The sequence below is a fragment of the Octopus bimaculoides genome, chromosome 7 (assembly GCF_046866305.1).
Source record: "Octopus bimaculoides isolate indiv1 chromosome 7, ASM4686630v1, whole genome shotgun sequence".
NCBI classification, from domain to species: domain Eukaryota; kingdom Metazoa; phylum Mollusca; class Cephalopoda; order Octopoda; family Octopodidae; genus Octopus; species Octopus bimaculoides.
The window spans coordinates 69,935,536-69,950,535 of record NC_142934.1 but is presented as its reverse complement, the minus strand read 5'-3'; the positions used below and the strand labels follow the sequence as shown (position 1 = coordinate 69,950,535).

General features: G+C 38.5%; 1 protein-coding gene across 1 annotated transcript in view; it reads left to right on the top strand.

Moving 5' to 3' along the window:
• Positions 1-15,000, top strand: part of LOC106874518 (nucleolar protein 4) — a 1,458,602-nt gene that overhangs the window by 1,238,790 nt on the left and 204,812 nt on the right. Inside the window, 1 exon segment of the mRNA XM_089355480.1 lies at positions 2,806-4,049. Coding sequence (XP_089211606.1) covers positions 2,806-4,049 — 1,244 coding nt within the window.

Here is a 15,000-nt window from a genome sequence, read left to right as displayed (position 1 = left end):
GGTATTTCGTCGTCTTTACATTCTGAGTTCAAATTCCGCCGAGGTCGTCTTTGCCTTTCATACTTTCGGGGTCAATAAATTAAATACCAGTTGCGTACTGTGGTCGATCTAATCGACTGGTCCCCTCCCCCAAAATTTCGGGCCGTGTGCCTAGAGTAGAAAAGAATATTTATTGGAGTGTTAAGGGCAGCGAGGTAGCAGAAACGTTAGACAGCATTTCACCCATCTTTACGTTCTGAGTTCAAACGCCAACGTGGTCGACTTTACCTTCCAGCCTTTCGAGGTTGATAAAATAAGAACCAGTTGAACACTGGGATCGTTGTAATCGACTTATCCCCTTACTGGAACTTACTGGCCTTGTGCCAAAATTTGAAACCAGCATTTATTGGAGTGGATATGGTCACCACATAGTTTTGAATACTGCGTCTATGATTTCTGGAGACTGCATATCATTAATGTCACCAAATAACTTGACCAAAGACGGAGCCTGTACATCAACCAAGGGCAATCAGCGGTCCTTAGGGATTTTCTGAATCGTTCGCTTATGGGAAAACCATCTCAAATTTCTTAGTAGTGCATCCCGCCTAGCGATGAGTCATGTCTCATGCGACCCGCTTTACGAAAAAAAGAATGCCTATATTTGGTGTACATTGTCACTTGATCTACTAGAAATACCTGCTATATCCCAAACCACTTTCAGCCGTCTAAGAAAATAGAACTCACTGATCTCTCTCTTTATATATATATATATATATATATATATATATATATATATATACATACTGATAATCATAGCCGTAATGCTTTTGAACATAGGCCAACTCGCTCAGGAATGACCAGAAGCTAAATAACATCAAAATCTATAACAGCAATATTGTCACATTATAGTTTAATGACATTGTAATTTGTGCCTAAAGTTGTATGTAAATTATTGAATATCTAAATTACAATTTAATTTCAGAAATTTAGACATTTTATAATTCGTTCTAATTGCTTTCGTAAAATCTTCCATCATGTGTGTGTGTGTGTGTGTGTGTGTGTGTGTGTGTGTGTGTGTGTGTGTGTGTGTGTATGTGCGTATGTGCGTGTGTGTATTTGATTTTGTGTGCTTCAAGATAGAAACTTGTACAGCTGTGTGCATGCATGCATGAATACATATATGTAGTACACATGTGATGGGTACTTAGTCCGTCTCGGCGATGATCATTCTGTTTTTCTTTCAAGTGAATTATCTTCTCGTGTAATTAACTTCTAAGTCGCTGAATATTCCACGGGGACGAGCATCCTCAACGTAATTCTCATACCAAAATAGCGCAACAGTGTGAAGGGTCTAACGATGCTGAGGTTTGAATTACTGTTGACAACCATTCAACTGGTTTTCACATTTTAAGTTTCATCAGATTGACTAACTTTGAGGTTATACAAAGGACATTTACCTCATATCTTAACTTCCTTCTTTCTTCCCAGCAGTCTCTAGAGCCCTGTTAAGGGTCATGGACACTGCTATTCTACTGACCAAAAAAAAAAAAAAATTAATAAAATGAAAAAGTGATGGAACCCGGGACCCCAAGGTTGCAAACAAAATTTGTTAAACATTCAGACACGTTTGCAAGCATGCATACAAACGCATATTCATTGATATCCACATATTTCATTGTGTGTGTGCGTGTGTGTATGTGTATGTGTATATATACAAATATATATGCATACGCACACATATGTATGTATAAATAGGTATGTAAATATATACAAACATATATACATATATATAGGCGCAGAAGTGGCTGTGTGGTATGTAGCTTGCTTACCAACTGCATGGTTCCGGGTTCAGTCCCGCTGCGTGGCACCTTGGGCAAGTGTCTTCAACTATAGCCCCTGGCCGACCAAAGCCTTGTGAGTGGATTTGGTAGACGGAAACTGAAAGAAGCCCGTCGTATATATGTATATGTATATATATGTGTGTGTCTGTGTGTCTGTGTTTGTCCCCACAACATTGCTTGACAACCGATGCTGGTATGTTTATGTCCCCGTAACTTAGCGGTTCGGCAAAATAGACCGATAGAATAAGTACTAGGCTTACAAGGAATAAGTCCTGGGGTCCGATTTGCGCGACTAAAGGCGGTGCTCCAGCATGGCCGCAGTCAAATGACTGAAACAAATAAAAAAGAGAGAAAGAAAGAGAGATATGTAGATACATGCATGTATACACACACACATGAAGATAGCTTTTCTTTTGGGGAGGGGGAAGGAAAAAAAAGGGGGGAGTCGATCAAAAGGGATCGTAGGAAGGAAAAGGGGGTAGTTCGATCAAAAGGGATCAAAAAAAAAAAAAAAAGGGCGATCAATAGGTATCGTGTATCACACAGTAATGTTCTCAGGCAGATAGTCACACCAACAGATATATATATATATATATATATATATATATATATATATATATATAGAGAGAGAGAGAGAGAGAGATAGATAAATAGATAGATAGATAGAGAGTGATGAATTAAGTTGGATTTCTGATATATTGTTTCTGATTTTTTTTTTTTTTTCTGTTTCTTGTGTTTCTCATAATTTGTCGAGACGTTTGTATAAGAAGGGCTTTGTTACTTATGATCTTTATACTGGAATCCAGGCTAAATGCATGTCACTGTTGTGTAATCCATTCCTCTCTTTCAGAAGTAAATAACCCCCCCCCCCCCTCACACACACACACATTTATATATATATATATATATGCATAATGAAAAAAAAAGAAATAAAAGAAAAATAATTTTGTTTTTCCTTTTTTTTGTTTTGTTTTGTTTTTTGCAGAAGAGGCACCTGATTGTGAAAATGGTCCGAGTATCGGCGTAGGAGTCGGCGGTGGAGGTGGAGGCGGTGGTGGAAGTGCCACCCCTCCGCTGGGGAGTAGAATAAACAACAACAACAACAATATCACTAACAACGGTGCCAGCAGCCCAAACAACAACAACAATAACAACAGCAGCAGCAGCATCAACAATAGCAACGGTAATAGTGCAGCTAGCAATATCAGTAGTAGTAACAACAACAACAACAACAACAACAACAACAACACCAGCAGCATCATCACCACTACTAGTACCACTTGCACTACAACCACTACCAACATTATTAACACCAACACGAACAGCAGCAACAACAACAACAACAGCAACAACAGCAGCAGCAGCAGCAACACCACCAACACCAGCAGTAACAATCTGATTAGTACAACAACTGCTGGTGGTTGCGTCGCAGGAGGAGTAGCAGGAGGAGGAGGGGGAGGGGGAAGTGGTGTTGGCGGCAGTAACAGTAGTAGTAGTAGTAGCAGCAGCAGCATTTATCCGGAAATTTCCATCAAATCTGAAACGCTAGTCGGTGCTGACTTAGGCGGCGGCGTAGGAGGAGGAGGAGGTGGTGGTGGTGGTGGTGGCGGCGGTGGTGGAGGCGTCGGAGAGGGTGGTGGAGGAGGAGGAGGAGGCGGCGGCGGCGGTGGTGGTGGTGGTGGAGGAGGAGGTGGTGTTGGTGGTGGTGGTGGTGGTGGTGGTGGTGGTGGTGGTGGGACCGGTGGTGGTGGTGGCAGTGGTGGCGAGGAGGAAGACGAAGACGACGACGTAGGAATGGACTGTTTCAAGGATGAAGAATGTGGACCGTTGAACATGAGCAACAAACTAGTTGTCAGCTGCAGTCCCAAACAGCAGCAGCAGCAGCAGCAACAACAACAGCAACAGCAACAACAGCAACAACAACAACAACAACAACAACACCGAGGAAACGGTGGTGCCAGCAGCGGAGCAGTCCTCGGTGCCGGTAGTGTGGCAGTGTTCGGTGCAGGAGGTGCAGTTGGAGTAGTTAGCAGCAATTCGGGAGCTGCTGCTGCTGCTAGTGGTGCTGGTGGCGGCGGCGGAGGTGGTGGTAATGGCGGCGGTGTCAGCGCTGTGGCGTTGTGTGGCAACGCTACCAGCGGAAGTTCATTTCTAATCGGTGAAGAAACCGTGAAACCATCGGGAATTAACGAAAGAAAACGAAGAGCCAGCGACGAGATAAGCCTGGACGTAAGTTTCACCTTTCTTTCTTTCTTTCTTTCTTTCTTTCTTTCCTTCTTTCTTTCTTTCTTTCTTTCTTTGTTGTTGTTGTTCTTCTTCTTCAACTTTGGATCTGACTTTTCCTTTTTGCGTAGTTATTTCGAAGTTTCTAGTTTCTTGCTAAAACTTTCATTTGCTATCGATTTTCTTCTTTCTTTATAACTCTATGCTGTGTTGTTTAAAATTAAATTTTTTGATTGCAAACATTATTAGGCTAGAAACAAAATTAACGACGTTACAATATATTAATCGCATATTTCTGAATTCAAAACTCATGTAACACGAATTTTCAACTTAAGTCAATGACACAAGCTTCATAAAATTCTAAAGCTTAAAGACCAAAAAAAAAAAAAAAAAAGAAAAAAAACCCCAGCCAAACGAAAGAAAAAAAAGAAAAAAACAGACAAAAGAAAAGCAAAACAAAATATTCTCCACGTGGTACCATGAAACATAGTTTTCTTAACTAATTTGCTAGTATCGTGTCGTTTTTGCAGCAGTAAATCACAACTGGAAACATTTCTTCTTACATGTCGTTAACAATCATTCTGAAAGTTTCAGTATTTGTCTATAAATCAACGTTTGCATTTCTAGAAATTTTTATGCGTTCTCTTGAACATACATACGTTCATACAAACATACATTTATATATATATATATATATATATATATATATATATATATATATATATATATCATCAGTAGTTCATATATCCCAAAAAACGAAGCACACACTAAATCATTTGAGCAGTAACATATTTTTTAAGAAGTTAAAAGTTATAGCCGGTCATAGAAAATGGTCACTCTATGACTAGCCATAACTATTAACTTCCTAATCTATCAATCTATCTATCTATCTATCTATCTATCTATCTATCTATCTATCTATCTATCTATCTATCTATCTATCTATCTATCAATCTATAGCCGAAATTGCAAAGATAATCTGGAACTCGACTGAAGAAAGAAAACTCCTTTTTGTTTTGTATCGTCTGTCTGGATGTTCTGTTGTCCCTTTTTTTCTATCATCTAACTGTCTGGAGGTTTTGCGTTCTTGTCTCATGTTTGGTATTCTTTATATATATGTATATATATATATATATATATATATATATATATATATAGACAAATAAGGATAAGGTCTTTATTTAAAACACCGGTCTTATCAGGTGGCCAGCATGGGAATAAAAACCTCAAAGGTAATAATTATTATAAAAATTCTATCTATCTATCTATCTATCTATCTATCTATCTATCTATCTATCTATCTATCTCTCTCTCTATATATATATATACATGTATATATATATATAGGGTGGAAGCGATGATGTGTGTGTGTGTACATAAAATCAATATTTACATACATACGTACTTATATACATGCATACATACGTGCACGCATATACCTGTGCATATATGCAGGTTGTAGTAGTTATGTAAACAATTACTATATTTCTTGTAGTTTATATACTATGAATTTATTCATAATATGCTCATAATTGCAACTCGAAAGTTTAAACTTACATAAATATATGTCTATGTGTATTTACTACTACTACTACTACTACTACTACTACTACTACTACTATTACTACGACTACTACTACTACTACTACTACTACTACTACTACTAATTAGCAGGTCAGACAATACGTTCAGCGGCATTTCGTCCGTCTGTACATTCTTAGTTCAAATTCCGCCGAGATCCCCCGGACTGGGGTCGATGTAATCGACTTACCCACTCCGCTCACAAACAAAAAACAAAACAAAACAAAAATTCAGGCCTTGTGCCTCTAGTTGAAAGGATTATTATTATTATTATTATTATTATTATTATTATTATTATTATTATTATTATTATTGTTATTATCATTATTATTATCATTATTATTATTATTATTATTATTATTATTATTATTATTATTATTATTATTATTATCATTAAGGTGGCGAGCTGACAGAATCGTTAGCACGCGGGTAAAAACGCTTAGCGGCATTTCGCCAGTCGCTACGTTCGGAGTTCAAAATGCCGCCTAGGTCGACTTTGCCTTTCATCTTTTCTGCGTCGATAAAATAAGTACCAGTTGAGCACTGGAGTCGATCACATCGACTCATCCTCTCCCCACTAATGGCTGCCCTCTTGGCAAATTTGAAACCATTATTATTTTTATTGTTATGAAGGTTGCGAGCTGGCAGAATCGATAGCACGCCGGCTGAAATGCTTAGCGGTATTTCGTCTGTTTTTACGTTCTGAGTTCAAATTCCGCCGAAGTCGACTTTGCCTTTCAGCCTTTCGGGGGTCGATAAATTAAGTACCAGTTGCGTACTAAGGTCGATCTAATCGACTGCCCCCCCCCCCATTCGGACTTTGTGCCTAGAGGAGAAAAGAGTCGATAGTACACTCGATGAAATGCTTGGTGGTATTTCGTCTGTCGCTACATTTTAAATTCAAATTCCGCCGAAGTCGACTTTGCCTTTCATCTTTTCGGGGTCGATAAATTAAGTACCAATGAAACACTGGGGTCGATGTGATCAACTTGACCCCTCCCCCGAAATTTCTGGCCTTGTGCCTATAGTAGAAAGGATCAATAATACTATTAAGGCGGCGAGCAGGCAGAATCGTTAGCACGCCGGGTGAAATGCTTAGCGGTATTTCGTCTGGCTTTACGTTCTGAGTTCAAATTCTACTGACGTCGACTTTGCCTTTTATTATTTTGGAGTTGATAAAATAAATACCAGTTGAACACTGGAATCCCCCAGAATTGCTGCCCCGTGTGGCAAAATTTGAAACCATTATTAGTAGCAGTAGTAGTAGCAGCAGCGGTTCTCTTTAAAGTTTTGTCGATACTGACTTCTTTAAAAAACTTCAATGTGTACAGCTTTTATATTCCTTTTCGTTATACGCACAAGGACTGCAATTTTGTTTTGATGGTGGGGTGGCTAGTCGATCACATCGACCAAGTGTTCAGATGGTGCTTATTTTATCGACCCTAAAAGGATGAAAGGCAAAGTCGACCCTGGTAGCATTTAGACTCAGGACGTAAAGTCGGAAGAAAAGCTGCTTAGCAATTCTTTTCCGGCGCCTTAAACTGTCTTTAATATTGACTCTATGCTCTGCGTCTAATCCATTACTCAGTGCATGTTTAATACACACGAGTACAAGACGGCGAGCTGAGAGAAGCGTTGGCACGCCGGGCGAAATACTTCGCAATATTTCGTCTGTCTTTACGTCCTGAGTTCAATTCCGCCTAGGTCGACTCTGCCTTTCATCCTTTCGGTGTCGCTAAATTAGGTACCAATTGCATACTGGGTTCGATCTAATCTACTGGCGCCCTCCCCAAAATTTTGTGCCTTGTGCCTAAATAATAAATGCGCTCTTTTAAAGCCTAGCCAGGCTCATGGGCTCGGTTTCCCGGTTTCAATGGCATACGTGTTCCCCAGCTGGACGGGACACCACTCCGTCACAGGAATACGTACTTTTGGCAGCTGAGTGAACTGGAGCTACGTGAAACGAAGTGTTTTGCTGAAGAACACAACGCGTCGCCCGGTCCGGGAATCGAAACCACAATCTTACGATCATGATGCTGACACCCTAACCACTAAGCCACGCACCTCCACCCTTGTGCCTAGAGTAGAAAAGAATTACACACACACACACACACACACACACACACACACACACACACACACACACACACACACACACACACACACACACACACACACACACTCTCTCTCTCTCTCTCTCTCTCTCTCGCACGCACATCGGACACAATCCATTTCTGTTGGTGAGAGGAAGGATATTTAGCAGCAGAAAACAAACTAAAAAGCTGTCTCAGTAGTTTCGTCCGCAAGATGGAGAATACATATATACGTAAACGCATAAACATGTGTTATGTATACATACATACGTACACACATACATACGTCCATACATATTGCTCCTGGTATTTAAAAAAAAACTAATGGCCTGAGATGTTGTTGGCACTCCGTTGTTTACGACATCGAGTGTTCCTGTTAGTCCGATCAACGGAACAGCCTGCCCGGGAAATTAACGTGCAAGTGACTGAGCATTCCACAGACACGTGTACCCTTGACGTAGTTCTAGGGGATATTCAGCGTGACACAGTGTGACAAGGCTGACCCTTTGAATTACAGGCACAACAGAAACAGGAAGAAAGAGTGAGAGAAAGTTGTGGTGAAAGGGTACAGCAGGGTTCGCCATCCCCTGCCGGAGCCTCGAGGAGCTTTATGTGTTTTCGGTCAATAAACACTCATAACGCCCGGTCTGGGAATCGAAACCGCGATCCTATGACTACGAGTCCGCTGCCCTAACTACTGGGCCATTGCGTATCCACTATGGCCTGAGATATATTTAGATTAAAATACATAATAATATACAACTATATTTCATGACCATTATATTAGTTTATTTTTATATTATTTTATGTTTTATATTTGTTTTTGTTTTTAATTATTGACGCTCACGCTTGGAAACATAAATATATTTAAATTTACTCTTTTCTTGGATCTGTGAATCCTCGTATATCACAAATTACACTGATGTAATTCTTACCCACAAACAATGGATTTTTATTATTTTATTATGGGTAAGAATCGAAACAATTGTTTGTAATTTGTATTTAATATTTATTATTTATTATATTATATTATTATAAGAGTATAATATAATATATTAGGTTAATAAATTTTAATTATTGAAATGACAATTGTATATCTCCATTTTCAATTCATATTCATTTTTATAAATTTAGTATGTACCCATGTGAATTGTAAGGTTTTTCTCTACAAAATTGGGTATTAACAAGGGAACTAGTGAAAGTCTGGATGTTTTCATCCCTATTTTCCTGGGTTGGCTATGGTGTGGCTGGAACAAATTATGTCTGTTGAGTGAAAAATGCGTCACATGTTAAGACATTTTATTGTACTTTATTATATATTTTTCTTTAATGAAAATCTGGAAAAGGTAGCCTTCAGGAGAAACTACATCACACACACACACACACGCACGCACAAATATACAAGCACACTCACTCACTCACTCACTCACTCACTCACTTACGCACTCACTCACTCACTCACTCACTCTCACTCACTCACTCACTCACTCTCACTCACTCACTCACTCACTCTCACTCACTCACTCACTCACTCACTCACTCACGCACTCACTCACTTACGCACTCACTCACTCACTCACTCACTCACTCACTCACTCACTCGCACACTCATTCACTCACTCATGCACATACCAAGACAGGGACATATGTACATATATAGATAGAATAGATAGATAGATAGATATACATACACACACACATATAAATACACATGCATATACGTGTACACACGCACACATGCACACCCGTGCCCACCAAACCACACACCCATACCCATATATAATTATAGCTACATGAATTTGTTTTATAAACTCATAGATACTCTTGAATAAAGTTATTAATTATCGTTGGTAGCCGCTTGCATCTAACACTTCCATGAATGTTATATGTACACTAGACTCTCACATGCGTCATATAGCGAATGAAAAACTTCCTAACTTTCAGATCTAAAAAAATATGACAAGGGAGATAAATCCAATAACATATTAAAAGCTGATCCAATAATTGGGACAATAAAGTCTCTGCAGTTGCGTCTGTGTGTGTGTGTGTGTGTGTGTGTGTGTGTGTATGGGCGCGCGCGTTTGCATACTTTGTGTGTGTGTGTGTGTGTGTGTGTGTGTGCATACGAAAGACGTAGACTTTGACACACTCACACATATTATTATATGTGGCGAGTAATTCGAATTCGATTCTTGATTGTAAATTATATAGAAGTGAATAAGTCTCTTGTCAAAGACCTTATTCCCATCAATGTCTTTTTCATTTTCTTTAAAAATGAGATGTTTTCTACATAAATCAGTATCATAAATCAATAGAAGTTTTCGTAAATCTGTAAAGCCGAAGGTAGGCTCGCCGCCCGAAACTGTGATGTCTCAATTCTCTTTAGCATGTCATTGACAAACATATCTAAGCTGTAGCACAATATTACTTCATTTCGTAAAATCTAAAGCATTTGCGTAAATTTAAAGCCACTTGACTCATAACTATGAAGCTGTTTGCGCGCACACGTTCAAGCTTTTGGTCTGTAGACGTAGGTTTTCTTTACTTCACATTTTCTACCGTTATAGATCTGATTTATATCACTTCCATCTAGTTTATTTCAATAAATTTCGCCATTAACGGCTTTACATAGAGGGGACAGACAAAGACAGACAGACATGAAATAGCTGCGGGCTGGACATGGACATTAATGAGATGAGGGTGATAAGGATGAAACAAATAATGAGAGAGGCACCAGCGCCCGCCGACTGATAACCCTTCCATCTAGTTGCTCTCGTCCAACTCACCGTCATTTCTTCTGAGAATGGGCTATCCATAACCTTATCCACCCAGGCTTTTGCTACTGCCGTTTCAATCTGAACATCAGACGCATACACGTCACCGTTCTCAGAAGGCCTGTGAAGGCGATAGGCACAGCTAAGCTAATAACTCCCAACCTGAAAAATAAATAAATAAATAAATAACAATATTTGTTTTAAGAGAGGCAATAGTTTGGAACTTCGTGCGCCAGCTTTTTGATCAGACCTTTTAGTGCAAGTCATTCAATAAGCCGAACATCCTTCTTTACAAGGGAGGTTATCTACCCGGGCAATGGAAATCAATGATACGCAAGTGAATGTCCTTTGAGTTAAGCTAGACTCTTGAATATCTGACCAAAGTTCTTAATGCTTGATTTGTTGTTAAGCCCTATGCCATCCCGAATCGAATTGACGTCTGTTGAAAGGCCTTCCAGTTGCGTTGATCCCATTCTTTCTCTCGGCACTGGGTACAATGAACTTAGCAACACATATTCAAAGTCATCCTTCGTTTCTAAAACGGCACAATGTAGCTTGAATTAGAGTTGGCTGCTATTTCTAGCTGGTCGAACAACAGAGGTTCATCGGTATCTCGTATTTAGCAGAAGATACCTAGCTGTTACTTTCTTTCGTTTATATTCTGATTCCAAATGTCGTCGAAGTCATTCTCCACATCTAATCCCCAACAATAGCACAATCACCACCACCATCACCGCCGCCGCCGACGACAGCAAAAACAACAACAACAAAAACTACAACAACACATATTGCGCCGACTGATCAAGTACCATTAATATACTAAGGCCGACTGAATCTACTGTAACGCACCTCTTCATGAAAATCTGGTATTGTGTATTTCCAAAAGAAATCGATATGAACAAGTGAAACGCGGTACTTTTTACTGGGCCGGATACAATATGTATATTCAGTTTTATGGCTCACAGTTAAAATCATCTTCGGACTAATAGAGAGGGGTGTCGAATCGATAGGTTATTTGACAAAGAGCCAGTGTGTGGGTGGTTTGTAGTCTATGATCGATGATGTGCTATGTCATCGCTCACACTTTTGAATCATGACGACCCTGTTTATAGTCGTAAGTAAAGTATCATATATTGATGTGTTTCATCAACAATGTTGTATTAAAGCTATAATGCTAATTCTGTTGTTGCTGTCTCCCCACTTTCATTTAATCATGTCAGCCTTGATCGAGCAGGCATATGTCGCGCAGATCGGTAGTCGCCCAAGCGCCTAGGTGTAGATTCCAAATCAAGGACTCCAGTTATTTCATACCTTAGTACAAGTGTGAATCATATTTCACGTTTTCACTGTCCATTCTGATGATGTTGTCTTACCCCCACATCATCTCTGAATGGATAGTTATCGCCATCCCATCTTTCTTACAGTAATAGCTTACATAGGACAACATTTGCTCATGTATTTCTCTTTTGACTGCAGAGGACAGGCTCTGATTTGAGTGATATGTGTTGGCTCTTTCTGACAAGTCTAGCGATCACGTAGGTGTTTCCTTATCGATTAGTTTGCACATCGGTCGATTCTGGATGGGAACAAGGTGAACAGCGAACGAATATGACAGCTGTACTTTCTCTGCATTATTTGACGTTGGATATTAGCTCTGAGTTCAGCGTTTTTTTTTTTTGTTTGTTTCTTTGTTTTTTCGATTAATGGACAAAGAAAGAACTCATTGCAAATGTTTTTATCTAAGTTAATGACAACTAGTCAGATGTTGATGGGTATTTTTAACTATACAATTGGCTGAAAAGATTTTGTCTTTTCCCTTACATACCATCCAGATGAATAAAAATTAGCCACGGCCTTGTTTAAAAATCGATATTACATATCAGAGACAGTTGTACTACAATATATATCAATACTCGTATCTTAAACACTCAACAGATTTAATCCTCTGTATGACTCACACGTTTTCAACATTCGATTGACAGGAAGTTTAACTTAGATTTTAAGGTAGATTCACATAAACTTTGAGCTTAGATCTGCATTTCTTTTCTCAGTATTTACAATTATAGATTTTCAATGTATGTATATGTATATTTGTGTACACACACATACTCCCCCACACATACTCATACACGTACAAACAAATATGTGTGCGTCTGTGTGTGTGTGTATGTGTCTGTGTGTGTGTGTATGTGTGTGTGTATGTGTCTCTGTGTGTGTGTATGTGTGTATGTGTCTGTGTCTGTACATACTATACATATGAACGCACATACTTGCCTATGCATAAGTGCATATTTACCTACAAACGCACACAGACTCACTCACACACATGTACGCACAAACACACACACACACACACACACACACACGCGCGCGCACACACACACACACACACACACACACACACACACACACACTCACATCACATATTTATTACTGTTATTGTGTCTTAGTTTTATTGCCACTTCTAATGGTTTACGATTATCTGTTCATGTACGCTACCTCAAATTGACTGGGTAGCGATACTGGAAATCGAGTACTGTTACTCATACCAAACGATCATCTATAGGAGTAGAAATATACCCCTCTATTTGAAACCGCAACGAGTACGTAAATGAGCAAAAATCTTCAATTCTGTTTGCGCAGAACCATTGGATATATATATATATATATATATATATATATATATATATATATATATATATATATATATATATATATATATATATATATATATGCATTGTTTAAAGATCTTTACGTCGTAGTTTCCGCATTAGATGTTATCTACTGTTTAACTATATCATGACAGAAAGTAAAAATAATTAAAGTTGGCTGGATGCCGATTCATTTTATTTAATCAGAAATAATGTCCAATTTTGTATGATATTACGCGCACGCACACACACACATATATGCATAAATTTACTCAGAGGAAATAGGGCAGTGGGCATGACTTTTCAGGGCTTTTGAGACCTATTGGAGGACAGGAGGAGGTTATCCTGTAACCGGTGGATATCCCTAAAATCTTTCAATAAAATGGCTTCCTAGTTGATGGTATTAAACAGGATATCGACTTAAGTATACATCTTAACGACACAAAGATACCCACCAGTGAGCTTCCTCACATTTTTCGTCTACCAAATTTCAAACACGCACACAAGGCTTTGGTGGACTCAAGGCTACGGTTAAAGATACTTGACAAAGGTGCTGCGCAATATGATCAAACCAGAAGCCATATAGTCACAAACCAGACAGCTATGTCTTGAATAAATCGAGTAGAATGTCTCATTTAAGAACATAAAGCCGATTTTCTACTGCAAATTCTATAACATTATAAGGAAATAAAATTAATACTTCTGTTTCACCGAGGCAATTATTACTCTTTGAAACAACGGGCAAATTTTCAGACTAAAAACTTTTTCTCCTAGCTGTATGTGTGATTAAATTTCATGTCCAGAGTCACGACCAAACAAAACAACTGTAGCTTATTAGTCCAGGTATTCGTTCCTATATATGCTATTTTCCGAGTTATTCAGATTCTTCTTTTTTACATAAGTTTATGTAAATTTTATGAACCACTTGAATCAAAATCAGCTCATAAACACAGAGGATAAAATAATTCGGTTACCATTAAGTGTATTATTTAATTTGGTTGAGATGTAATCATTTTGATCAGTTTAAACAGCCACAAAACTGTGACGGCTACACTGAAAACAGTGAAGAATATTCACTACATTATTTTGATTACACAACTCAAATAAATGTCTTATGTGTCTCATCACCGAGATCCCTACACTTCTATCTAGCTTACAGTTAGAATAATAGCACTTGGAGAGGGTACCATCAGCGTTTTAAATTCCAGGTTCTATAACTCTGCGTTTCACTGTTGAATACGCTGGTCTATCCAGCCAATGCTCCTCAGAAGACTTAGTAGCTAAAATATTATTTATGATAATGCTCGAAGGTTGATCTTAATATCAAGGCATAAAAATAAGGACAACACTTAGCTGAGAAACAGAGAGAGCTTTGTCCGGAGTTAGCTTCTCTCATTAACTAACTTTCTTACATTTTTTTATTTGTGACTGTTAGCTACACATTTTATACACATACACATAGACAGACAGATATACACATGCAGCCGTACATATACATATTTACGTGTGTGCGTGTGTGTGTGTGTGTGTATGTGTGTGTGTGTATGTGTGCGTGTAACTGCATGTTTACGTGTGTGAGTGTAGGGGTGTGTTATAATCTTTTAAAACGAAGAAAGGCTTTCTGTGAAACTAAAAGAACACCTTAGAGAAATATAAGAATAGGAAATCAAACAAAGAGGTGGATGTCTTTTTTTGAATATTTGTGTATTTAGTTTTGGGAAAAAAAAACTACTAACCAGCTGAAGTATTGACTATCGGCTATTGTACAACAGATGTGTCTTAACATAATGTGTATTTTTGTTGAATTTTTTTCTTGCTACTGTTATGAACAATTCCGGGAGATCTCATAACTATGCGG